This window comes from Ixodes scapularis, unplaced genomic scaffold (genome assembly GCF_016920785.2).
Source record: "Ixodes scapularis isolate PalLabHiFi unplaced genomic scaffold, ASM1692078v2 PGA_scaffold0__279_contigs__length_252992795, whole genome shotgun sequence".
NCBI classification, from domain to species: Eukaryota; Metazoa; Arthropoda; class Arachnida; order Ixodida; family Ixodidae; genus Ixodes; species Ixodes scapularis.
In genome coordinates, this window is record NW_024609835.1 from 193,025,298 (window position 1) to 193,051,768 (window position 26,471).

The 26,471-nt window shown below is 45.6% G+C and overlaps 1 protein-coding gene across 1 annotated transcript in view; it reads left to right on the plus strand.

Moving 5' to 3' along the window:
* Positions 1-400: 400 nt before the first annotated feature.
* Positions 401-26,471, plus strand: part of LOC115328540 (aminopeptidase Ey-like) — an 81,825-nt gene continuing 55,754 nt past the window's right edge. The window contains exons 1-7 of the mRNA XM_042293778.1: positions 401-898; positions 1,052-1,513; positions 5,222-5,226; positions 6,423-6,578; positions 9,335-9,437; positions 10,455-10,575; positions 16,476-16,627. Of these exons, the coding sequence (XP_042149712.1) occupies positions 401-898; positions 1,052-1,513; positions 5,222-5,226; positions 6,423-6,578; positions 9,335-9,437; positions 10,455-10,575; positions 16,476-16,627 (1,497 nt within the window). The remainder of the gene's footprint in view (positions 899-1,051; positions 1,514-5,221; positions 5,227-6,422; positions 6,579-9,334; positions 9,438-10,454; positions 10,576-16,475; positions 16,628-26,471) is intronic.

Consider the following 26,471-nt stretch of genomic DNA (forward strand, 5'->3'; position numbering starts at 1 on the left):
GTTATGATCGTTGTCATACGAGCCTTATGTTAGCTTTGATGTCCTTGTAATCCCTCTATTTATTCTAATTTGTGAAAATGAACTGATAACAAATTACTATTATTATTATTATTATTATTATTATTAGAAATATAATAATTTTTTAGTCTTTTTGCTTTCGACTGTCGTTAGCGATGAAGAAGTTTCACACCCTCGTGCTGTCCTGTTCGCTTCGCGGGTGCCCTGCGCTTTGCAAATGCATTCGGGGAAGGAATGCAAAATGCAGCCGTTCTAGCCAGTGCGCCCATTCCGAGGTACGCCTAAAACACATTGAAAACCAACGCGGTGGATAATATTTTGTTCTTCGCTCGGACTTCTGTTCAAATCGTGACTGAAAGTAAAGCGAAAGCGGAAGCTTGCTATGCACGAGTCGAGCGCCGAGTACGTCATGCAACGTGTCAACAAGGACTTGCGTGGCAAACGGACTGTCTCAGTCAGCAGCCGTCTGCGTACCTTGCTGAATGAGAAGAAGTGGCAAGTCATATTTGGAAGTTGCCTGATTCTCACCATCACTGCAGTCGCCATTCCTGCCGGCGTGAGCCACACGTTGCGGGAATCGGGACCACAGCCCTCACCTCCTCACAACACCGCCGCACAAGGCGAACCTGCTGAAGGACGGGCGAAGAAGCGACGCGTTGACCACGGAAACACAGCCGCTGAGACCGCAAAACGCCTACAGCCGGTTGCCCACGCCGCACCGCTGAACCGCCGCAAACCAGGTACCAAGAAGCAGCAGGAATCCCAGGCCGCATTGATAAACCACCTCAAACCAGGGACCAAGAAGCAGCAAGACACACAGGCCGCAGCACGGAACGACAAAACACCAGGGGCCAAGAAGCAGCAAGAGGCCTTCAATGAAGTGCGTGGGCAAGAAAACTCGACGGAGCTACCCGAAACACAGCCACAGCCACAGTCACCGCCATCGCCACCGCCACCGCCGCCAACCGCCGCCCCGCCCGTGTCCGAAGAGCCCTCTACAGTTCATCCTAAAAAAACGGCGCTGTTCGCGGAGCACAAGCAAGGTGTTAGCGTTCAGGCGGAAGGCATATATAGGTTTTCTCCCGTTCCCGAGACGGCACCGGGCGACCACTACGTAAAAGATCTGCGACTTCCCAAGACAGTCGAGCCACTCGAGTACAAATTGAAGTTTGAGCCCGTGTACACGGATCAAAGCGTGTTCTTCAAGGGTCACGCGCGCATCTTCATTCTGTGTAAGGAAAACACTAAAATGATTCAGATGCACGCATCCAATCTTATAATCGATCGATCCAACTCAAGTCTCACTACGGTCGATCAGAAACCCGGACCAGAAATTCTCAACATTCGCACGAACGACTTCTCCCAGTTCCTCTACATTTACCTCGCCGACGATATAATCGCTGGCGAGAAGTATTACCTGAACATTCCCTTCACCAGCATTACGTTTCATGACAACGGCTTCAACGTACGCCACTACACTAGAGACAACGACACCGTGTAAGTGTGCCTTTTCAGTTAAATTGTAAAGAAACTAGACGCAAGGAAAGGTTTCCAACCCCGCTCTACTTTACGCGGCTTGCACTGACCTGACTCCGTATTATGGTCGGGTGGCTTCGCTGCTGATACACTCATGCTGGTAGCTCGTATCAACGTTGCTAGATTGGTTGGCTTGTATAGACCTTTGCATTGCTTATCCCCCGGCCGAAATATGCTGAGTCACGAAAATGTGGGCGTGCGCAGGGTCTGAAAAACCCCACAGCACAGCAGTAGTGCATTCTCACAAGGCGTTCCACAGCCCAGCAGAGAAAGATAGAAGCGCGCAGGTGATTTTTGCAAAGGTCTATACACCAACACGCGAATAAGGTATTACGCAGCTGCGCTGACGATGCAGTTGACGCAGCGCATGCGCAGACGGATCATTTGACGCGGATCCGGTTTCTGCGCACGCGAAATGCCCACACGAGGCTTGGGCAAACGCTGACTTCCTTGCCAACGGTGTGTTGGTTTATACGTGCACAATGTACATTTACCAAAAATCCCAGAAGGCGCGCGCGAATTCCTGCGCTCGCCCCCTTGCCCTTACGTGGCACTGAAGAGGGCGAGATGGCACCGCAGTGCTTGCCTGCCTTTGCCCACTCGCCGTCGTCCTAAAGGTCACTTCTGTTGCCTGCTACAACCAGATGTTCCCCTGAGTTTCCGACATGCATTTCGGCGCAGCGGACGGCGCTGCACATTTTGCAACGATGTCTATTCCAAGAGCGGTGTTTTGGCTGGAGACCCTTGCGCACAGACCAGCACGTGAAAGTAACGTTGACAAGCTTGTAATTGGACGTGCTTCTATTAGCGATCGGTGGCATGGTAGTGGTCGAGACGTCTTTGTTGCTTTTGCAAACATTATAGCAAGTAATAATGAGTTACATTGACTCCACTTTATATACATCGTCCACAAGCTAATATAACGCGGACACTAAGGAAAGTCTAGGGTTTGCGGGGGAGAATGGGCCGGGGGGGGGGGGGGGGGCGTGTATAACTCAATAACTGCTTAGTGTAGTATATAATTAATGTTTGTAGATTATTTTACATCGCTTTCACCCCTTCTTCAAACGGTGATATGAGCTTTCCGTTCTGACGAGTGTATTTTGTACCGCTCGCTATTTTAGGACAAATATGGGGTTTTCAAGTGTTTAAGGGGGGATATGGTGCTTTAGAGTAATTTGCTTATTTGTGAGATAATACTTATCACAATATACACCGATATAACCCCCTCGCGCGTATTTCAAATATGCAATCAGATATTGAATATCTTTAGTGATACCCGAGTTATGGAAGATAGGTATATATTGACTAGGTCATTTGCTAACGGTAGTTGAAGAAGGTTATTCTTGAATTATCGAAATTTTTAATGCAACTGCATTCACAAGGGTGTGATTTGTGCGGTGATGCTATCTTAGATCTCACCTGAGAGGATTATGTTACTAAAAGCGATTATAATTATCGTGTAAAAATACACGCTTTATCGTCATTTAAGAAAGTAATTAATTAGATAGAACTCCTACCTTGGAAAAAATAGCTTCAACGCACATTTCCTTTCTTTTCGATTAAAATGGCACCGAACATGTTAATATTTTCCAACACAAACTTCACAAAACGCCTGTAAGGCATTGGTACTTGGGGAAGAAGTGTGAAGAGAGAAAGAAGCACTTGAAGAATGTGTATTTCTACGGAATGTTCATAGAAATTGAAGACATCGTATTTATTTATACTTAAAATTTGTAGAGAGCTCGGTGGGTATGTCTAGATATCAGAGAAGTTATTTTCTCAAAAATGACCTTCCATCAACTTTTCACCATTCAAAGACCAGACTCCTCTCATCAGATGTTTTCCTTCAGTCACGGGAATTTATCCAGTATCATCATAGGTTCATGAGTCATAATGGCTGTACATCTTATAACGAACTACCTATGCATTGAAAAACATTTGGACTAAAGTTCAAGTCGTTAATGAACCTAATCTGCTTCTCGGAATCTACTACTTCCAACCTCATTTTGGCCTTTTAACACTAAGCCACACTTTAAACGACATTTCTACGTTAGTTGACTTTTCAGCTTATAATGTTTTAATTTCCGGTGGCTTTAATTTGCTTAGAATCGAGAGGATTTATACTTATTCAGTTACGAACAGAGTTCTGGAAGTGAACTGGTGCTACTCGATTTTGTCTATTTTAATAAAGTTGACCAAATTAACCACACTACATATTCTGCAGGACCACATCTATGATCTATTTTCCTACCAACATTCGAGAAGCCTTGGGAGGCACTGTTACCGATCCTTTTGTTCATATAGATGAGTGGGAACTTCCTTTCTCTGTAACGGTTTCATTCCCGTTTGTTAGAACTTCGAATGTGCAGCCTCCGTCGTAGAATTTTATTTGCAGCGACTACTTCGGGTTATACACGGATTTCAACAATACTGACGGGGTTGGCGCTTACCAAAGTGATGATGTTTACCGAGCTGTCGCTTTGCGAATGGGCATCATTAAGACTACTATGAATCGCTTATAGACGCTTTACACACGCGCCAGATTGAGCCGCCATAGCCGCCCTTCTCTTGCCTTACCGAGATGCCGAGCCACTGAAGCGGGCGTTGACGGGTCTTCACAAGGGCCTATGCTGGGCACAAGAACGCAGTAGCATCTAAAATGGCAATAACTTGTCCTGTTGTGGTAACGATAAAGTGAAGCGGAACAAAAACTGAAAATCAGTTATGGCGGCGCACATGCACAGCTGCCGTAAAGCGTCTATACCGGTAAAACGAAGTGGCCGAGCTAAATTTTTCTTGCGGTCTTCACGTGATCTCCGGCAGCCATTTGTCCTTAAATTTCGGGTTCGCAAAAACTGCAAGTCTTCCGGTTTGAAAAGATCGCACTCCTTACTTAAGAAACATAGATCTAGGGTGAAAATGTCGCTTTAAGGAGATGAACAGATGTGACAGGACTATTGAGTCCGACTAAACCGCCGCCCTGACCGTCTTTGGGAGTATGTTAGATACAGCAGACTACCTAATAGATCTGAGGCCATCCTACTGAAGACCATCTCAGGTTACAATTCCGATCCTCTGTGTATTTGTCCTCTGTTTTCTAAGCATTTCTCCTCTATACAAAATTTCATCACAGCCATGTCGGTTATTACTACCACGTGCCAAGGTACCTTCCGCCTTATGTTCACTCCTAAAATGACTTATAATGACGCATTTATCGCAATTAAAGAGCTTGCTGCAAAAAAAAAATCTTTAGGGAAGACGGTTACCTGCTTTCATTATCAAGAGGTGCTTTGAGATAGTGGCTCCTGTGCTGTAGCAGATATTAAATATGCCCCTTTAAACAAGTACGTTCCCCTCGGCATGAAAGAACTCTTTGATTATGCCAGTCCACAAAGCTGAAAGCACCATGTGTGTCGGCCATTATAGACCAATTGCACAGCTCTGTACCTTTTCTAAGGTCTTTGACAAATCAATTTTCTAGCGTGTCAGTTTCCAGCTTAAGACTATACTTAGTCTGCACAAGCGTGGTTTTTCTTTTCGAGCGATCTGTTGAGACAAACCTTATAACATTATTGTGAATTCGCCAAGCCTCTTGTTGGGTTTCGAGGCAGGTAGATGTAATTTTTTTGGGCTATTCTAAACCGTCCAATCGTGTAGATCACAGCCTTTGTTTGTTAGCAAAGATATCTAATTATTTGTTGGTTTTGGCTTTTGCAATTGGTTTGAAAGCTATTTGAGGGATCGTCGAAATACAGTGCCTTATTTAGGGCACAGGTCTTTTCCTCACGTCCTAAAATCTGGAATGCCACAAGGTCTAACCCCAGACCACTACTTTTTACTATACTGTACACGACTTATTTGTCGCGTGTTCAATATTTTGCGGTTTAGGCCAAAGCTGATATTTTGGAATAATTCGCGGGTTCAGATTTTCGTGACGTAGTGGGAACTCAATATAGATTCTAATGTGCTTACATTTTACTGCAAATGTTCGCTGGACCTTTTTTTTCAAATTGTAGACGATTCACGAAATTCGGGACATTTAGGTCCTCCCGAAAATTAAGTTGTTTACAGTATTTGTGAATGATTTTGCGACTAGTGTAGGCGATTCGGGGGTGCTTCAATTTGCTGACAATATTAAAATGTATTGTATTATTAATACTATAGGAAAATGTGACCTCTTACAGCCTGACATTAATGCCATACATTTTTTATATGATGTCAAATTAGTTATCTTTAAATCTCGTAAAAACTAAAGTTGTTTCTTTCTCGCCAGGATTGATGACGGTGGGATAAAACCCGATATTAGGATTGCAAAAGTAAAACGACAAAGTTAAATATTCTGAAAATATTATAGCATAATTAGGAGGGCATGTGTGCATTTTGTTATTAGTTTTACATTGCATTCATAGCCATAGAGCGCAAATAAACAAACATTTGAATAAGCGCTGAAGCAGCGTTAGAAAGCACAATTTACAAATACAACTAGCCTTGAGAATTGGCTTTAAAGGGAGATTCTCACTTTAAAAAAAAAGGGGCACCTAAATTTCTTGATGTTACGAGTCTCTGACACGCGATGGCACCCCTCAATAATGCTGCAACCGCAAATAGAAGGTACCACAGGCCAAATGTAATTTATTTATGTATTTATATGTAGTTGTTTATTTGTTTAAAGATACCACGGCCCTCGACTGAAAGCCATAACTTGAACAAATAAACGTGATCACAGAAAGAGCGGTTTATCAAAATATGTCGCGAAGTGCACCAGTGAAATGATTAAACGAAGAATGTTTTGCCATATCATTTCTAAGCGAAAGTCAATCTGTGTTATATTATACCTCGGGTTATGTGCTCTCTTTTTTTTTCAGATGGGTCATTGGCACCAATTTTCTCCCGACCGAGGCTCGAAGCGCTTTTCCTTGCTTCGACGAGCCTGGCCTCAAATCGGTCTTCAACATGGAAGTCATCCGAGACCCCAATTTGCACACGCTGTCCAACATGCCCCTCGCCAAAGTTTATCCAAAGTGAGTTTGCTCAGTGAAAGCCTGTTTATGCGCCTAAAATTGGTTGAGAAGTATCACGAGATGCTGGCGTGTGCCTTTCACGTTATTGCAATTTCTGCCGAAACCTCGGCACGTGTGTCAAGTGAGTCAAGGACTTACTGCCAGATATTGCAGTCGAGGGAGGCGCTGTCGAGAGCTCGCTTTACTGAGTTCAGAGTGCTGTTTGTTCTCTCAAAGGAGGGCATCCGCTTGCCGCCACTTCTTTGCGCTTAAGAGCAGGCACGTGATATTAAAAGCGTGCCATAGTCGCCTTCTGGCGCATGGCTAGGTGAGGAGATGAGCTATACATGAGATAAGACGCCACCGTCGTGCCCTTAGAGGCTAACTCGAGAACTAAACATGCAGGTACAAAAACAACATGAATTGTCAGCTCGTGTTTCTGAAGCCCCACTTACCGGACTTGGCCGAACCCGGTGTCTTCGCTTGGCTGATGCTCGTGCTCAATCAGGAAAGCATCAAATGAATGACAGTGCACTCCAAACGCGTGTCAAATAACTAGTGTCCGTGCCCCTCGCTCGATAGACAAAGATGGCGTAAAGAATCCAGCCCACAGGTCTTTTGCTGGGCAAACACTGAGCTCTGTAAAAAAAACAGGCTCGAAAAAAACGTCCGTATAGTGGTGGAACGCATCTCTCGCTCGTTCTTTTTTTCTTCTTGGTTTTCAAATCGTGATTGTAATTACCATTCCTATCTAAGTTCGTAACTTGACTAAGCGTACATTAAACAAATAAAAAAAAACGCATAGAAAACCGCTGGGTAGTTGGAAAAGTTTCGGTATCTCGCTACTTCGGTGATGCTTGCATGAATCGTTCGCGTTCGGTCTTGGCTGTCGTGCACGGGTTTTAGAGAGGCCATGAAACGGTATTTCTACTTTCGCTAAATTCTACTTTGAATCACTCCCTTACGTTAACAACTGAATAAACTTGACTTAGTTTTTTTTTTTCTAAATGGCATTCGAAGACAAAAATTTTAAAATATGAGCATTGTTCGTTCCCTCAACTCAGAGCCGGAACACGTGGCCACGTAAAACCCCTTCATGTTTTAAAAGTAGCGCAACGTGAGTCGATGTTCGAGGCACGTGCAACGTGCAGTCCTTGGGAGGATCATGGCGGCACAGCGCAGCACTGAGCTAGATTTAAGACGCCATGTTCTTCCCAGAAGAGGCGCGCGGCACGTGTCTCGAGCATTTTCACACGAATGAATGACCACACGTTTTCTAGGATAGGGAAGCTTTATGGCCAGGTGACCTGACACCTACCCTAGGCCGCCAATGGTAATTACAGCCACGCGCCAGCGGGGGGGGGGGGGGGGGGGGGGGGGGGGGGGGGGGGGGGTTGGCAAAGTATTAAACGCGTGCTGAGCTCCAGGCATTTTTAGAGTTCGGCTAATCTCATCACCGGAGTGGTTGGACACGAGCCACCACCTGAGTTCCCTCCGAGGTATGGATTATTGCGTGCCGAAGCCGAGCGCTCACGTAGTTCTCGTGTCCGATCCATGAGCCGCGCTCGACTGTCGTCTGGCGGCTAGTTTTGACCTCAGATTTACGTCATCAAAGTTGGCGAAGGCAATACTAAAAAATATTAGTCCCCTTTTTTATTCTCGCTATTTCACACCAGCAAAAGAAGCTCGTTGATTAGTTGTGGTCTGTGCGAGCATAATTGGACCAGACCATGACCTGTACGCCGTCGCGAAGTCATGAACATTCCAACCCAATATCGTTTCAAGACCCCTTTAACGCGTGGCATTTACATTTGATAGCAGTTCCTGGAATAAAGATACCGACAATAATCTTTGTCTAACATCTATTGTTGTACATTCATTACGGGCAACAAACCGCACAATGATTTTTGTTTGTTGATAGTTTCAGTGTTATCACTTTATCGCGTTTTTTTTAAACTTAGTAGTCGGGCCTTTTTAACTTAGTAGTATGGTAGTTTCGACTTGAAGGTCGAAACTATAACCTTATTTTGTGAAAAGATACGAAAATAGTTGAGGATAAAAAGTAAGTTTAGAGCTGAAATATGTGGCCACCGAGAAGAGGCAGAAGCGCGAAAAAAATAAAGAGGTGCCTTCCTCTTGCCACTAATTTTTTACAATATGAGATCCTTTACATGTGGTTATCGAATGCCCATATATTACTGACATTTTATAGTTATCCCTAGAAGTCACGCAAAAGAACCATTTTCGGCCTTCGCGTGGTGTGTCCCACAGGAAGAAAGCTCGAACTTACAACCTTACTAGTTTCATTTTCAATTTTAGTTCTGTGTTTTTATATTATACTGTTAAAAATAATGCTTTAAAAATAAATGTTTTAGGCCATGTTTGTATATCTAGTATAGCGCCTGTCCTGTATACTTCTTGTCCTTGTGTTTTTCGTGCTATTTTATGTTTTACTTTGTATATCTCGTAAATAAAGGGTTAAAAATGAACCAATCAGTCTCGAGCTTTGGTAAGTCGTCATGCCTGACGTCATACCTGGCTCAGCCAATCAGCATCGAGTTAATCGGCGACTTTTAAGCGCATTTTATTGTCCTGTTCTCCCCACTCGTGCGTATATAAGCGCGCTACCTTGTTCTCTTTATTCTTAAAATGTAAATGATATAAGTGCGCATAAAATTACGTCCGCTCAGAATACCAATACAGGAATTCCAAAAACGAATGGTCAAATGGTCTGTAGCGTGGTTTTTATACTTCTCTCTTTTCTACTTTTTTCGCAGATCAAAAGGAAAACAGGCTGACACGTTTGTGAAGACGTTCCCCATGTCAACGTTCTCGGTTGGATTTTTCATCTCCGACTTTGTGTCATACGGAAACACCTCGGTAACGTGCTTCTTAACTGAAAATGTAGTGTACATTGATGAAACCATAAGATAAGTCCCCTCAATCTTTCATGTTAAAAACGCGTTCAAAAGAGCGTTTGAAAAACGCCAGGTTCATCAGAATCGGCCGGACTTGTACGGCACTCATCACAAGTAATCGAATTAATTGTAAGCGATTACGTTTCAAAATATCTCGTACTAATTCGATGAGGAGGAGGAGGAAACTTTATTATTCTTCCGGGATCAGGTATTGGGGGTGGCGGAGGCCCAGAGGGCCGCCGCGATCGCCAGGGCCCGTGAGGTGGTCAGGACTTGGGCTGACTCCTCCGGGTCGCGCAACATCTGCTCTTAAAGGTGAGGGGATTGAAGAGGGGGGTATGGGTATGGCGGGGCATTCGCAAAGGGAATGATAATGAGTGTCGAGTGCCCCGCAGGCAGGACAGGCGGGGGAGGTAAAGTGGTGTGGGTGAGTGTGTATTAGTTGTGTGACATTGATTACTATATAATCACAAGGGTCATGTGACTACTTTTGGAGGTACTAAAATTACTCGTAACCCCCATTTTTCCCCTCTCCTTTTTTCCCCTCTCTCCAGTAATGATCCAATTTAATACTTTTCATGCCTTAGTCATTGTAATGCAAATCAAATGATCTATTTTTTTTTTTGTAACGTGTACAAGTCTAGGATTGGCCGACTACGAACTTAGTTTCTCCTTTCTGTCCAGCTGCGTCTTTCGTCTTCTCAAAAACGCCTTCCGTGTCACGTGTCAACACTTTTCTCACTCCAGATGCATTGCCACCATCGCCGAGAATACTTCCGTCGTAACTCGACATGGCTGTGTCGTCTTTGATAGCCGCGACGTTTTTGATGCAAGCATTTTATGCTTACTACCTAACTCGGTGTCCGAGAAAGAACTGTGAATTTCATTGGTGACATTACTATTGATATTGCAGTCACGTTCGAAGTTGATGATTGGAAGCTTACATTCAAGTTGAGCGTGTTTTTGCCATCTTTTTCAGTTTAAGCTGTGGACGCGTCCCGGCATTTTGAAGGACGTGGATTTTCTATTGGAGCTTGGTCCCAAAATCCTCAAATTTTATGAAACGTATTTCGCCATGCCGTACCAAGTTCCCAAGATGGGTGAGAGATGGGGATCTTGCAATTTTATGTAATATTTGCTTTGAGCGGAAAACAAAGGCAATTTCTTGCGCACATTTCGTTCAGAAAAGTTTTCGTTTCTTGTAAACTCTTTAGCTACCAATTTGAGTGTCCTTCAAGGTATATTTTCACAGCGCACATGACACTCGATTGGAATCATGTTGATGTTACGTCAATCTGCCATTAACTAGCTCACTAACAATCCAAAACAGTTTTGGAACTTAGTCAACCCTGCCGACAAACATTTAATACAAATTAAAAATTCAGGCGGAGAGGTGATTTCTGGTGAAGATTGCGCTATGACTTTCAACGAAAGTTTCATCAGTGTCTTTAGTGATTTCTTAGGTGCCAACCATCCCGTACTACCATCTTCTGGTTTTTTGCCCATGTTACCAATTGTGTTTGATCCACCCGGTATTGTTAAAATTATTGAAAACCTCAAGCTGTCGTCGGCATCAGGTGTCGACGAGATAAACGCGAAATTTCTAAAAAATACCAAAATGTACTCCTCAATCATCTTGTCATCTTTGTTTCAACAATCACTTGATCATGGCGTCTTACCCGAGGACTGGAAGGTAGGGAAGGTTGTTCCAATTCACAAAGCTGGTGACCGTTTCTCCCCTTTCAATTACAGGCCAATATCTCTTACTAGCGTACCCTGCAAAATCATGGAGCACATAATTTCTTCACAGCTCTCGCGTTTCCTGGAGTGCAACTCCTTCTTTAGCCCTTTTCAACATGGATTCCGCAAATCTTTCTCGTGCGATACTCAGCTTTTAGTTTTCACCCACAACCTCCACTCGGCTCTGGACCGTGGATCTCAGACTGACTGCATCTTTCTGGACTTTGCAAAGGCTTTCGATAAGGTAACACATAAACTACTACTATACAAGCTTAGCCTACTCAGTATTGATCCATATATCTTATCTTGGTTAGAGTGTTTCCTCACTAACAGATCGCAATTTGTAACTGTCAATAACAAAAACTCGTCATCGTCCCTCGTTAAGTCCGGTGTACCACAGGGTTCTGTCCTAGGCCCCCTCTTATTCTTAGTATATATAAATGACCTACCTACTAGCATTTCCTCCTCCATAAGCGTGATTGCGGATGATTGCGTTGTTTACCGTGAAATTACTAATGACTCTGACGTACACATAATTCAATCTGATTTAAATGCAATTTCTTCCTGGTGTGATGCTTGGCACATGAAACTAAACACTATGAAGTGTAAGACAATGAGGATTTCTCGCAAAGCAGCACTCTGTCCTAACTACTTCCTATCAAATAACATCCTTGAAAACGTATCAACTTACAAATATCTAGGTGTTCATATCTCTTCTGACCTATCATGGAAAACTCACACCGAATATATCGTTAATAACACTAACCGCATGCTTGGATATTTAAGACGTAACTTTTCTCTAGCTCCATCATCATTAAAATTACTACTTTATAAAACACTGGTGCGACCAAAACTTGAATATGCATGCTCGGTCTGGGATCCCGGTACAGAAAGCCTCATATCAGCGCTTGAAGCCATCCAAAACCGGTCAGCACGTTTTATATTATCAAACTACCATCGTACATCAAGCGTCACATCCATGAAAGCTAGTCTCTCACTGCCCCCTCTTTCCACTCGTCGCACTATCTCCCGTCTCTGTTTATTCCATAAAATTTACTATGCCAATTCACTCTTGAAAGAACAACTAATCAGTGCTCCCATCTACGTATCCTCTCGCCTCGGTCACTGCTGCAAAGTTGGTATACCCACTTCCATTTCAAATTCTTTTTTCAAATCTTTCATCCCAAAAACATCTCGTGATTGGAACGGCCTTCCCTCACCCATTGCGTCCATTGGCGATTTTGTCCTCTTTAAAGAAGCTTTAACAAGTTACTATTCATGATCTGTGCCGGACTAACCATTTTCAGCGTTTTTTGTACTTCCGTTGCCCACCCCCTCTGTAATGCTTCGGCCCTGAGGGTATAATAAATAAATAAATAAATAAATAGAGTGCATTAATGCCGCTTGCTGGTTGCTCCTTGTAAAGTGGCGCCATCCTTTGGTTGGGAAAGCGGCGCCTTTTACCGACCGCGGTCAACATTTTGCCTCCTCCTTTCAGACCGATGACGAAAACAAATTCATATTTGGCGGCAAGCGTGACTCAACAAGTTATTTTATTTATTTTATTTCCTTTCGCAAGTGGTAAAGTTCGCTAAATGCGCAAACAGCTAATAAACGGCCACGTATCGGAGAGAGGCAAAATGGCGCTTTCAATAACAGACGAAAGGGTTGTCCCGGCTCTGGGAGGACCGCCAGTCAATAGTACCTATAGTAGACAAGACCTGCGCATGAGGGCATCGTTTAAGCTGGTATTGCGTCCGCCCCGCAACATTGACGTGCTTTGGTACTCAAGACAACAATGATGAAGGGCCTCGGTGATTAGCCTAATTTCATCCCTGTGAACGTTCCCAAGAGTGTTGCCATCCAACGCAAACAGTACCGTAACGACAACGTAAAGTGTCAGCTTATATCGTCCCACGTGTGAAAATATAATAGCCCTTACGTACTATGTGTTGCGGAGTTCCCAACCTATTGTGTGTGTCATCGCCCTGGGCCGCTGAACTCGTCAAACACAAAGTTGGGGCCAAAATTGAAGAAGCGCACCAACTGACCTATCACGACGATGACTTCGCGCTTTTTTCGTCGCCGTCCAATAGGCGCGCTATGCAAACGTTCGGCTCTAGCTTTTTGTTTGACGAGTTCAGGGCCCCAGGAGTGCGACAAAAGTACAGTCAACACGAAACGAAACCCGAACGCCGGAAAGCGTGGCCGTTGATACAGGCTGCTTCACCTGGACGGCCCCCGAGAACTAATGAAAATGCGCCGTGGTGCGAGGGTGCGGGTCCTACTAAGATGAGCTCGACCCTCGCGCGGCGCGTCTGGGACTTCCGCGTTTCGCCGGTGGCGCGCTGTAAGCGCCGTCACATCCGATACATTTTAAAGTACTGTCACTCGCTTTGTGTATCGGATTTCCAGCGACATCTCTTCAGCGCTGTCATTCATTATCGCTTTGTGTACCACAAGGACATAATGAAAGTTAAAACATTTCGTGCACAGAAGACCCTTAGTGCTTGATGACGTGCCAGCGCCACGCGCGGTTTCTGAGAAATAGTGAAACGTCTTAAACACAAAATAAAATTTGTTTATTTGCACGACCATACCCTTTATGAAAAAAAATACTGCCACACACGGACGCGAATGCCTCGGTTTTTATGAACAATGCGCATGTTTTCTTGCGAGCTTATCATTCGCTTCTTAAAAAGCGAGGAATTGCTTGCTGACGCTCGCTTTTTTAGCCCCCGATATGGCAGAAGTGTCGATTCCGGAGCGAAATAAATTCATCACCCTGCCTGAGCAGGTCCTACTGCAAAGACCTATAGTCAGGTTAAGCGGTCGAACGGTGTCGACCGGGCGACATTGGGGCGACAGTGCAGCGACAGAAAAGTACACCGAGTGACGGCGCTTACAGCGCGCCACAGGCGAAACAGAAAAGTTCCAGACGCCCCGCGCAAGGGTTGCGAACATCTTTGTAGTACCCGCACCCTCGCACCCAGGTGCGAGGGCGCATTTTTTTTAGTTCTCAGGGGCCCTACAGGTGTACGAGCCACGCGCTCCTGCGTTCGGGATTCATTCCGTGTTGATTGTACGTGACATACACATGCACGGTGAAAAAAATTACTGGGCCACTTAATACTGCTTACATGTAGGAATGCGAAAGCATTCGTAGAAGCAGCGAATTCGTACAAGCAGCGCGCCCCGCTCTCCTCCGCGGAGAATGGGCCAACGGGCGCATGCGGCGGCCACGTGCGCGCCAACCTCTCCTTTTTCCGCCGCGCGTGCAGCAGCGCCAGGCAGAGGGCTTCTCTGTAACGTGGCGTTCATTGGAACCCTGACGCGTCGCAGCCAATAAGAATTTATCTGTAGTTTCACTCAGCCGGAATCGGGGTGCCGTTTCGCAAAGCCGGAATTTAGCTGTCGTCTTTCACGGTTACAGACAACGCCGGCTGCGCTCCATGGGACCAGCTAATGCTTTCGCATTAAAAGGCTAATCGGAAGACCACTATTCCAAGGAACAGTAGTGCGAAATGCATGGCCCATTCGTGGCTTTCATTATTCCAGAGAACTAATTTCTGTGGCCTTTTCAGCCAAAAGAGCAGTGCGCGTGCACAGCTTTAAGCAGCGTTTATGCACGCGCCTCCGTACCTTTCATAGCATAGCCACATAAATCTGTCCATGAGTACTTTTTTATATGTGGTCCTTCGACCAGTATAAGGAGTATTCACTGGGCGCCATATTTGTGGGTGCTGTCTAGAGCGCATGCTCAGAACGAGCCCACATTAATAGGCTGCTAAGACCGGCACTCTTGAGGGTGCGGAATGCAGGTTACAAAAGAACTGTGGAAGCTCGCCATCAGCACGCGCACAGCAGTCGCGCACACAGCTATGGCCGCCAGTGAATACTTCCTATAGCTTCAGCAAAATTACCAGTGTACAAGGGAGCATGCAGTGAAAATACTTGCACACGCTGCATTTGCGGACTCATGTGACAGCAATTTTGTTCGAGCAAAACTGCAAGTGTCAAAGGCACGTGCCTTTGCCAATTAACTATTTTGGGTATCTACTTCGTATATTTTATACAGGTATAGTAAGCATGAGCAGATCGGCCACCTACATTCCCAGCATTGTTTTTGGCGCGTTTGTAATCTGAGAAAAAGTTCTCTATTACGACGTCTGCCTACGTGATGCAGAAGAATCCTCAGATTAAGGGCAGACATGTTTCTGGGTGCTGTGTGCCGTTTTAAGCCACAGAAACATGGTCCCCGAGATAGTAGGACATTCTACTTTCGCGCCATCTCTTGGTTGTTATCGGCGAACTATTTTAAAATTTTGATTTCAGCTAATCGAAAAGAAACATCATCACGGCAGTAATACAGTAGGGATTCTTGCCATTTAAAACCCCAGGGATGATTTTTTTTTCTTTTTGTTTTAGTTCTAAACCATATTTCATATTGTCTAACTATAATTTCATATTGTTTCATATTGTCTAACTATAATAGAACTGCAAGCATCAGTACAATGAAATATAACCTTGATCTGCCATCCCTAACATCCCGCCGCAAAATCTCTCGTCTTTGTCTCTTTCACAAACTGTTTCTTCATCCCTCCTTGCGCGCCGAACATATTTTACCCCCCCCCCCCCCCCCCCCAATACATCTCATCTAGATTAGATCATGTTCATAAAGACGGGATTCCATCGTGTAGAACTAATGCTTTTTTTCAGTCATTCTTTCCTCGCACATCAGTGGAGTGGAATGGCCTTCCCGCCCCGACAGCAACAATCAAAGATCCCCAGCAGTTCAAGAACGCCATAGCTAACATTGTATAAATAAGAGTCAATTTACTGTACTAATAACCACTGCATTTTTTAACTTTATACTTATACTTTGTACCCACTCCCCTCTCTAATGCCTTTGGCCCTGAGGGTATATGAAATAAATAAATAAATAAATATATATTTTGAACCTTTTTATTTTTGTGTTCGATCCCCCCAAACAATCCTTTCTGTACAATAAATGTTAGCACAACATACTGAAGAATCATAATATTCTGGAGTCTTGTAACGGCATCAGACTCGAAGCACTCATCTTGAATACGTTTCGCTTGCTTCTATAAGGAACGAAACGTTCCTCAGCCAGGTCCAATTAGATAAGTTTATACGCAAGAAACGAAAACGCAACGGTCTTTGTAACAATTTGTCCCCGTACGAAGTCCACCTCGTCTGAATACACCTTGAACATAAACGTTTTTTTTTCAACCTGCAGACGTGGTCGCAATGGAGCATTATATCAACGACGTTCAGAACATGGGTCTCCTCTATCTTCCGGAAAACATCGCCTTTTACGATCCGGAAGAAGCGTCCGTTGTCAAAAGGCAGAGTGTTCTGCTCGCCCTGTGCCACGCATTCTCGCACGAGGTCAGGGCTTTCATCATTTTCCTACGCACTGGCATCGGCTGCTAGATTCATTTACGGGGACACGAGTTTTTTTAATCGTTTTTTTGGGGCGAAGCTCCTTAAGGGATAGCCATGTCCGTATGTCCGTCCGATATCCGGCGTCGTGTGCTCGTGCTCACGTGCACGTGAGCACGTGCTCCCGTGCTCGTGTAGGGCAAAAGAAAACAACAACAACAACAACCGCATCTCCACGGGGTGAATGATGTTGATTATGGCGAAGCTCTGGTGGTGCTTGTCTGCTTAGACGGTGAGCCGCAGCATGTCGAGCCTTTCGTTCGTTTTCATCCATGTCAGAAAGAGAATGTGTGGTATGGAACGTGGTTATAGGAAGTATTCACTGGCTGCCATATCCGTGTGCGCTGCTGCTGAGCGCGTGCTGACAGCGAGCTTCCGCAGTCCTTTTGGAGCGTGCACTTAGCACCATCAAGGTTACCGGTCTTAGCAGGCTATTAATTTGAGTTCGTTCTGAGAACGCGCTCTAAACATCGCCCTCCAATATGGCTTCCAGTGAATACCTCCTCTACACGCATTTGAGCATTTGACCGCAGCGTGACATGGATGAAAACGAACGAAAAGCTCGGCATGCTGCGGCTCAGCGTCTACGCAGACAAGCACCCACCAGATCTTCGCCCCAATCAACATCATTCACCACGTCGAGATGCGTTTTTTTTTCTACCACGAGACTCCATTGTAACATAAAATCCGGAACTGAACTCAGTTTAACGATGTTTATTTTAACATGCGGTCTAACGGGAGCACCAAGTGGCGGCCGTACGGAAGACGTTTGGTGGTAAGCTCCGCGCACACGCGTGCTGCTCTCATGCCCGAATTCTTTGTGAGGTACTCTACGACTAACCGAAGAGTGACGCTTGATATCCGAATTTGCTCGAAACAAGGTAACTTGCTAGAAATAACTTAGGGGGTGTGGTATGACGATATTGCGCATAACGAGCTTCCGCGCCCCATCTTTGTAAGCGATTTATTTGTTACTTATTTAAATAAGAGGCGGCCCTTCATTGCGCCGGCCTAGCATCCGCAGTTTCCACCGAAACACATCTACATACCCGCCGCCATGCGCAGAAATCTTATCAGCAAACTGTTTACAACTCTAGGCAAAAGGAAATGACAGGTGTGAGAGTTGAAATACGTGGAGAGTGCAGACTTCGTATTCATGCACTCGACAAAGCCACTGAGGCTAAGTCCCTGTTTTTTTTGTTTTTTTTAAATTCTTGGCTTGGTTTAATAGCTTTAATCCAAGGTCGTGTTCTGCACGTAATTGGTAAGCACCCTTGAATAAACAAAGCACGTTTGCATGCTAATAAACATGGTGTCCAATGCCCTATCTCTTTGTACTCGGGGACAATTGAACACACATTGACCCAAACTTGAGTCGAGTTAGTTCTTCTGGATATTTTGGGCGAATGCCGAAATGCGAGACTGAGCAGGCAATTCACTCCAAGCCAATACGACACCGTGTGAATTACCTGTGGCAGACGCAGGCTCCAGAAAATGTTGCTTACGAGATCGCGCAAGAACAACAAGCACAAATCGCCGTAAATATAAAACATGGTAAAAGACCCCGAGATGTAAGTTGTGGAAGCTGCTTTCGCCTCATGAGTTGACCGCAATGCTCAATCAGCGCTGTCCTCGGCTTTACTCTCCCGCTTGTAGCCATGAGTGTGTGCGGAGCAAGAAAACTGAACGGAGTTCCGCGGTTGTTCGCAGCCCCAAAGATGTCCCTATCTCGTGGCGATTGGTAAGCGGCGTCTGGCCGCTTGCCTTTTCCTCAATGATTCATGCAGAAAGCAGTATGCTTTGAGTGTTGTTACAGCACAGCGTGTGCTGGTGTGTGGAACAGTAACATTTCTAAAGCAAAAAAAAAAAAACATAAAACGGATATCACTGGGTGGGTTCAGATAAGGTCGGTCACGATGGTGTAACGCCAATTTTTTTTTTATTTTCAATTACGTTTTTACATGAGGTAGTGAAACCTGTTGACACAACGAGACAAACCTTAATTTTGCAAGATACTTCATAGTATTCGTGAAAAAAATCGCATTTTAAAGGATGTTGAAAAACAACTTTCCCAACTGCGCGATGACGCAACTTTGAAGGCCAGAGGAATAAAGAATACAGCTCTCTACACCGTCAAACGTTTTACGTGTGATGCAAGAATATTTTTCTGCCACAATTAGTCAAATTCAACTTATATAATGATATATTTCAAGTGAAATAAAATGCCGAACTTGGCCTCTGGAGAAAATCTTACATAACGAGGGATTTTTGGGCGAACTTCTAAGTCGCTTTAAATTTATGTTCTAAAGCTGAAACGTTTTGTGTCCAGTGTTTAATGCCTTGCAAACGCTTAAGAAATTATTTAGCGTTCTACTGTTGAACATATTTTTCTGGATTTCGCCCGAAAATGTCGTCAAAATCAAAAAAGTCAAAATCTTGTGATGTTTGTGCGGCAATCAAAAACAATAAGCATTCTCGATTTTCTTCAAATTTTACCCGATACGCCCTTGATGACCGGTAAATAGAAAACTTCAGAAACTTTTTGCATTATTTTGTTTTGAAACAAAAACATATATAAATGTGTAACCAGGTCGTGGTCGTGTCAATTACCGCTGGGGCGTTTCTGTCTTAACATCTAGTGGTACACGAGCGACGCATGCCACAGTATATCCGTACTTGGTCATGTGAAGGCCCAGGCACCATGAAGCACTCTAAAAATAGCACGTGAACTTGGTTTCATTGCTTATGAGGGGGATATTGCCAACGAAAACTGAACGTTGCAGCGCTTCCCATCCTTATTAGGGTATTATACTTGGCTGGTTAGACGTTCATTGTGCTACCATTTAAAGTTAGTACTTTAATATTAGCGCCTGGTTGACAAAATAAATTGATTCTTACTTCTAGGCACCACTCTAAAGCGTACAATTAGTATCGGTTTTTACAATGAGCGGCCGCTCTATCGCTTACGTAGGCGAGGCGAGAGTAGATTGGTGCGTAGTCCTCGAGGTGTGCCTTAATTTTGACAAGGCTAAGCATGCATGAGCCGAATCATGAGTTAGATGGTCGCAAACAGAGGCATAGCTGCGCGTCGACTTCTTTGACGCTACGACGCACGTAGAAATGCGGTTTTGAACCATAGGCGGAAAATCCTCAATGGGCACTGGAGCGGACACAACTACAGACCCAGGCACGTAGCCAGAATTTTGATTCGGGGGAGGGGGGGGGGGGGGGAGGGGGAGGGAGGGCGGGGCGCCCATGACCAAATGCTGTATAAGGGAGAGGACGGAGAGGAGGCCCCAGCAAAGTAAAAGATTTCGGGTGGCTGGGGGTGTCCCTGTGCCCCCCCCCCCCCCCCCCTCCCGGCTACGTTCCTGTAGAGACCGATGCGTCAAACATGTTTCCTACATTCGTCGTACACACCGGCAAAACTCTCAAACAGTCCTTGCTCCCCCCTTCGTTCTCTGTGTTTGTTCTTCCGTGGGGCGGGGCTGGTGTGCTACCGCAGGAGGAATGACTTTAGTTTTTGTTTATTATCGGCACACGCCCGGCCGGTTATGTTTACAGCACGCAGGGTCGCCGCCGGTGACGCGTAACGCCCCCGCGACTGGGTGAGGTGCGCTCGCCTTTGCGCGCGCGGGTGTAACATTCGGCCTCACTTTCTGCCACAGAGAGGGGAATTGAGGGCTGTTACTCATTTTTTGGCAAGTCTGCACCAAGAAACACTTGTTTTCCTCCGGCGTTGTCTTCAATTATACTCTGACTTGTAGTCCAGTTATACGCCATGCGTCACAATGCCATAATATGTCACTAGCTTAACCTTCCGTTCACGCCACGCCCTCCATCGGTCGGGCCAAAAGCTTCTGTAACATCGCTCGGTCCTAGCGGTGCCTAGAACAACGAATCAAATTATTGTGTCAGCCAAGTACTGGTATTAAATGACTAATTTGAAAATGTAGCTCGATGAGCATCTAACCAGCCAAGTATAACACATTAATAAGAATCGGATTCGCCGTAAAGTTCAGTATTCATTACAAATACCAGCGAAATCAGCGATCAAAACAAGTTCCTGTGTTATTTATGAAATGGTTTATGGCACCTGACGACCAAGTACGGATAGTGTGGCATGCGTCGCTCATGTACCACTAGTCGATAAGACAGAAATGCTCCTGCGGTAAGTGATGCGACCACGACCTGGTTACACATTTATTTTTACAACAAAGCTTTTAAGGGCTAGTTTCCCCAGAATCGTGTCCGGTACCAAACAAATGTCGACACTCGTGGCCGATACAACACTCTGGTTGCCGCTGTTGCTCATAGATGGCGGTAGCTGTCCGAAATGTTGTGTTTGCCAGTTGTCTGCTTGCCGCCGTCGCTCATAGAGCAAGGCAACTTTTCTTCGGAGGAAAAAGAGCGGGAACAGAACGAGCGGCGATGTGCGCAGCAGCGCGAATGGTTGCGCAACTTCCGCGAAGCCGCTATCGCCTAAAGTTACACTGTGTAGGGCGCTTCAGATTCCATTGCGAAAGAAGAGCGCACCGCTCGCCTGGAAAGCCATCGCCGAGAACAGAAGCTACAGCTCCGCTGCTGTGCCTTCTTCACCAGAATGGAAAGCTTGAACGTTTTTTTTTTGTTTTTTTTTCGCCTTTTATAAGAAAATAATGCAACATGCCTTTGCAGATTTGTACTTACCGATCATGAAGGGCCTATCGGGTAAAATTCAATGAAAATCGTGAATATTTTTTAATTGCCACACAAAATTCGCAAAATTTTGACTTTCTCGAAATTGACAAAATATTCACCGCTAACTAATTTGTTAAACGTCCGCAAGGCATGAAACACTCGGCAGAGAAAGTTTCAGCATTGGAACATAAATTAAAAGCGACTTTAAAAAAATCGCCAAAAATGCGTCAATATGTAAGATTTGCTCCAGAATTCAAGTTTTGCATTTTATTTAGCTTGAAATATATACTCATATCAGTTAAATTTACCTAATTCTGGCAGAAAATGTACGCTCGAATGACAGGTAAACCTTTTGATGGTGCAGGGAGCTGTATTCTTTATTTCAACGGCCTTCAAATTTGCGTCATCGCGCAGTTGGGAAAATCGTTTTTTTAACGTCCTCTCAAATGCGATTTTTTCACAAATACAATGAAGTATCTTGCAAAAGTAAGGTTTGTCCCGTTGTGTCGACAGGTTTCGCTACCTCATATAAAAGTTTAATTAAAATTAAAAATAGGCATGGCGCTACCATGATTGTCCCTATCTGAAGACACCCCACTTTCACTGTATTCGTTAACCGCTCATTTCAGTAATTTACTTCGATTTGATTTTATAAAAATCAGGCTAGCGCGTGCAGGATGTGTATCTTAACGTTTCCAGACTCCTTCCTGGTGCTTGGGTAATTAAAAAAAAAAAGAAAGACGTTTACAATTTCCTGTCATGCCGAATCAGAGCGCAGTTCTTGAGTTGTAGAGGGTATGGAGACCAGGGAATGCCCCTCTTCCTTCTCCTCCCTGCTCCTCATCACATTCTCCTTCCTTTCTTTTCCCCTCCTCCTACCTCTCCCCTTCTCTTTCTGCCTCCCTCCTCCCTCGTTAAATAACTCGTGATCCTCATGACCCTGGTGATCCTCGTGACGTCACTCGTGAAGACCTCTTGACGGTTCTGACATTCACTGTGAAGGTTCACGAGAGAGCTTCGTGACCCTAGTGAACCTCGTGACGTCACACGTGAGGTCTCGTATGAAGTCATTATGCGAAACGTCCGATAATACACCGCGCAGTTTCGTCGACGGTGACGCCGACGGCAAAGCCGCTGAAGCCGGAAACGGGCGCCCAACAGCTGCGCTCTGAAAGTGTAAATACCGGTTCGCTCATTAAGTGCAGCGCTCAATCAACGGATTGATTGTCATCGGATTCAACACCCATTCCGCACTTTTACCTCTCACCACTGAGGTAATAATAATTGTTTTCTGTATAGTCAGCTGCAATGGGCGTCTGGTCTTTCAGTTGTAAAGGGGACATTTAGCCAGTGCAGTACCACTGCCACCCTGTAGTTCTTGATATGCATCTCGAAGTAGTGATACGGTTAAAACCGACCGCACTCCGGTATGATGCTCATCCAGATTAGAATGGGCAGGGATGATGATTGTTATAGACAAACGCACTGTTGATACACGCCAGTCCTGTTGTACGTGTGCCTTTTTTGTTGTCCTTGTCATGTTTGCGTTATTTTAATGATGTCTAGATACACTCCGCGTTTACCCGAACCACTTGGGCGCATTGCGCGTGCGCCGGAACCAAATCAGTGCAAGGTGATATACGTGCTTTGTGATTAAGCACCTGATGAGGGCGAGCATTCACCCATAGCCTTCTTTATATTGACAATGCCTGCCCATTTTCCAGCTTTCGCATACTTTGGCGGCGTAGCGTCTGCTTCACATAATCACCGCCAGGAGCTCTCCATAAAATGAAGGCGGTGCTTGTCCGCTGCGCGCTGCTGCCACTGTAACGTACGTGATTCCAATAGTTCCGGTACGCATATCTCACAGCGTGTGAGCGGCAAGATATGTAGTTTCCAAAAGGGAATAAATGTATTGGACTGTAGGTATGAGGCAGTACAAAAACAGATCGGACGGACTAGCTAGTTAAGTTTCAGAATGTCAAGTCGGCGAACACTTAAAGCTTTTATTGCTCACGCCAAGTAGCAGGTGAAGACCAGAAGGGGACGATAAATTGCAACGGCCAGAGTCCTCTGGGGCTACAACTGCTACGAAGTCTTTTAAGCAGTGCGGAATATGTTAACTGTGCCGGGGGTCACGATATGTAATGACCCACTGTGTCGGTTGTCAGGAACCTGCCTCAACCTCTAGGTGCGCGAGAAAGAGCTGAAATAGTCAGTCAGTCAAGCAACACCGAAAGAGGCCGTGGAACATGGCATGATCAAGCTTTGATGACAAGGAGGCACGAACCAAGCGGAGCTTTGAGTGAAGCCTGAGCATAATGGTGAGGCTTTATCCAAATGGACATCAACAAAGGCTTGTCTTGACAAACCTTTCTTCGTGTATGTCGCAAAACGGTGCTTGACGAGGACGAGATAGAATTTGAGACGCAGTATTTGCTCAAAATGTGGCTCAGTCCCTTTTTATGGTTCCGGGAGTTGCTTGGCGTTCCGGAAAATCATGCCCCGGCACGTTTCTTTGCGAGTCTGGCTAACCCGCGGCGAGATGCGTGCTAGGAAAAAAGTAATGAATAAATTACCTAAGTTCCACCGCTACCATGCCTTGCCCAAAGCAGCACAACAATGCAAGAACTCACGAGAAAGGTTTAATTCCGTCGTTCACGTTTTCTGTCTTCTATAGGAAAACGGCGCACCCTTGTGGTGATAGCTGGCAACCGGCGATTGGGCAGGCATTATCAGTATACAGGAGGCTATGGTTTGACGGACTCTTTTTACTCTGTCGAAACTATACTTTATGGGAGGCGTTAAACTAAGGCCTCCAAGCTGCTGACAAACAAGTTTCCATTCGCCCACACCACGTGTAGGCACTGCGCCTGCGCAGGAACCAGACCCGAGTCAAGTCATACGTTTGTGCACGAGCAGAGTCAACAGCAGCGCCACCGCAGCTGCGTGGCGTCAGAGACGCGTATTAGTGCATTGTTCTCCCTCTGGACGTCACTCACTCCAGTTGGCCAGAGCGAGCGTGATGACTCGATGGTGTTTCCCTGGGAACGTTCGTGAAACTCGAATGCCGCCAACCGCCGTTAAAGGGACGGTGCAACAATATTCAATTGGACTGTTTTTCACTTCACACCAGCTTACTGACACTAGTGTGACTCAAGAATACTCGCACGCAACGCCACTGACCAAGAAACTCCTTTGTTGCGTTGTAATTTCGAGGACAAAACCGAGTGTTTTCATTCAATGTCTCCTTCGCAAAACCTGGTGACGTAACTGGGCGGTAGCGGTGCCGCCCAGTGACGATATTTGAATACGGCTCCTAAATTGGAGCCGAGCATGGCGTGGACACTCGAGTTGTGCTCGTGATAATCGATAGCTCGAGAAGCATTCGGGTAGTGTCCTGTGTCCAATCGCTGCAATGACGACGACAGCCGAACCATTACAATGTCTGGAACTCAGCGCATGTCCTGCGCCTTGCCAACCCCAGCGCATGGCTATATGATCAACATTGTCGGCGTGTAATCGGCTCCAGATCACGTGGCCGCTTGTTCTGGCTGCGAGTTGAGGGGGCAGACTCTGCTCGTTTTCTTAACTTTTTTCTGTGACTTCGATTGCGTGTGGGGAAAACCGAACGGGTATTTCACAGGCCATTAATGTCAGGGATCCGTTCTAAGCGGTATTTGCGCAAAATACAAAAATCGTTGCATCGCCCCTTTAAGTCACTTTTTTTCGTTCTGCTATGCTCTACCTACGTAGACAACTGCGGAGCTCGCAGACCTATTAACCGCGGCATTACTCGACCAACTCGACACACCCTATACTTTGTTTTACTAAAAGCTACAAGAACGTGCTCCGGGCTTTCAAGGTCCTTGCTGCAGTGCAATGAACGACATGCTCGTGCTTGTAGCTTTGACTGCGATCACGCGAAAAGTTATTCTGGTACGCAAACAATGGTGGTTGTTCCTGTTGTGCAACGTTTTTTTAAACAACGTGCATATCAACGGCTTTTTCGCCAGAGGGCAGACGCCTTTGCGATGCTCGGTCAATGCTTTGGACTGCGGTACCACTGGTCAAAGAGCACAGTGCGATTGTTGTAGGATCTGCTGTGCAACGGGGAGGGTATTCGATGCGAGCGAGAGACGGCGTCGTCGATGACCGTTTAGCAGCAAGTCCTTATCGCGTCTATGTTCTTTGTAAGAGCTACCAGGGCGTGGTCGCTACGGACGACCATGACCTGGCGGCATATCGGGGCGAGGATAGTCCTCGACATGTGTTTGCGTACCTTTCTGCACGACGATCACCGATCAAGGCAATAAATGTGTTGGAATCTCTGTTCAAATTCTATGTCACGGACGTGTCGTGTGATAAACAGCTTCGCTGGATATCCACCTTCGCAAAGTGAAATGGCCCATGATCTTTTTCCAAGAAAGCTCGTCTGCTTCCAATCTGGGTAAAAATTTTCGCATTCACTCGGGTGTTTTAAAATTTCAGAACTGGCAGAAGAAGAATTAACCGCCCTTTTGTGGTCCAAAATTCGGACGTTCAGACATCGGTCAGTTTGACCCAGGTGCGAGAACCCACAGCCTATTGATATTCTTGGAACTTTCGCGAGGACGGCATCGGACTCCCTCTACGTAGAGGATTCACGCGACCACGGCTTGCATCGGCGGAGACGATTTACGATCCCGCGCGGGGGGCGAGCTGTAAACTTCGTACCCGCAGCGGCCGGATGCAGTCGCGAAGATCAACAGTTGGGAAAGTGGAGACGGGCAGAACGAAAGCTGGAACGCAAGCAAGCGGAGAACGAGAAAGTGGTTCGTCTGTTTGGAACGTGTGTGTAGTGTGTGTAGTTTAAAATAAAAGTATTAAGGTTTGCTGAGACTGATCGATATCTCGGAACGCCAAGAAGCAACAATTCCCTCAACAAAATAATTGATGCCGAAACGCGGGACAGAAACTATCGCACTACAAATGAAGCCCATGAGCAACGTGTGATCGAATCGCCAGCAGACAGAGAAGGGAACGTAGCAACTGAACGGGCGAAACCTGGTAATCAACGGCACCATCTACGATAGACCGACAGAAACAAGCAGCACTGCAAGCCAGGACT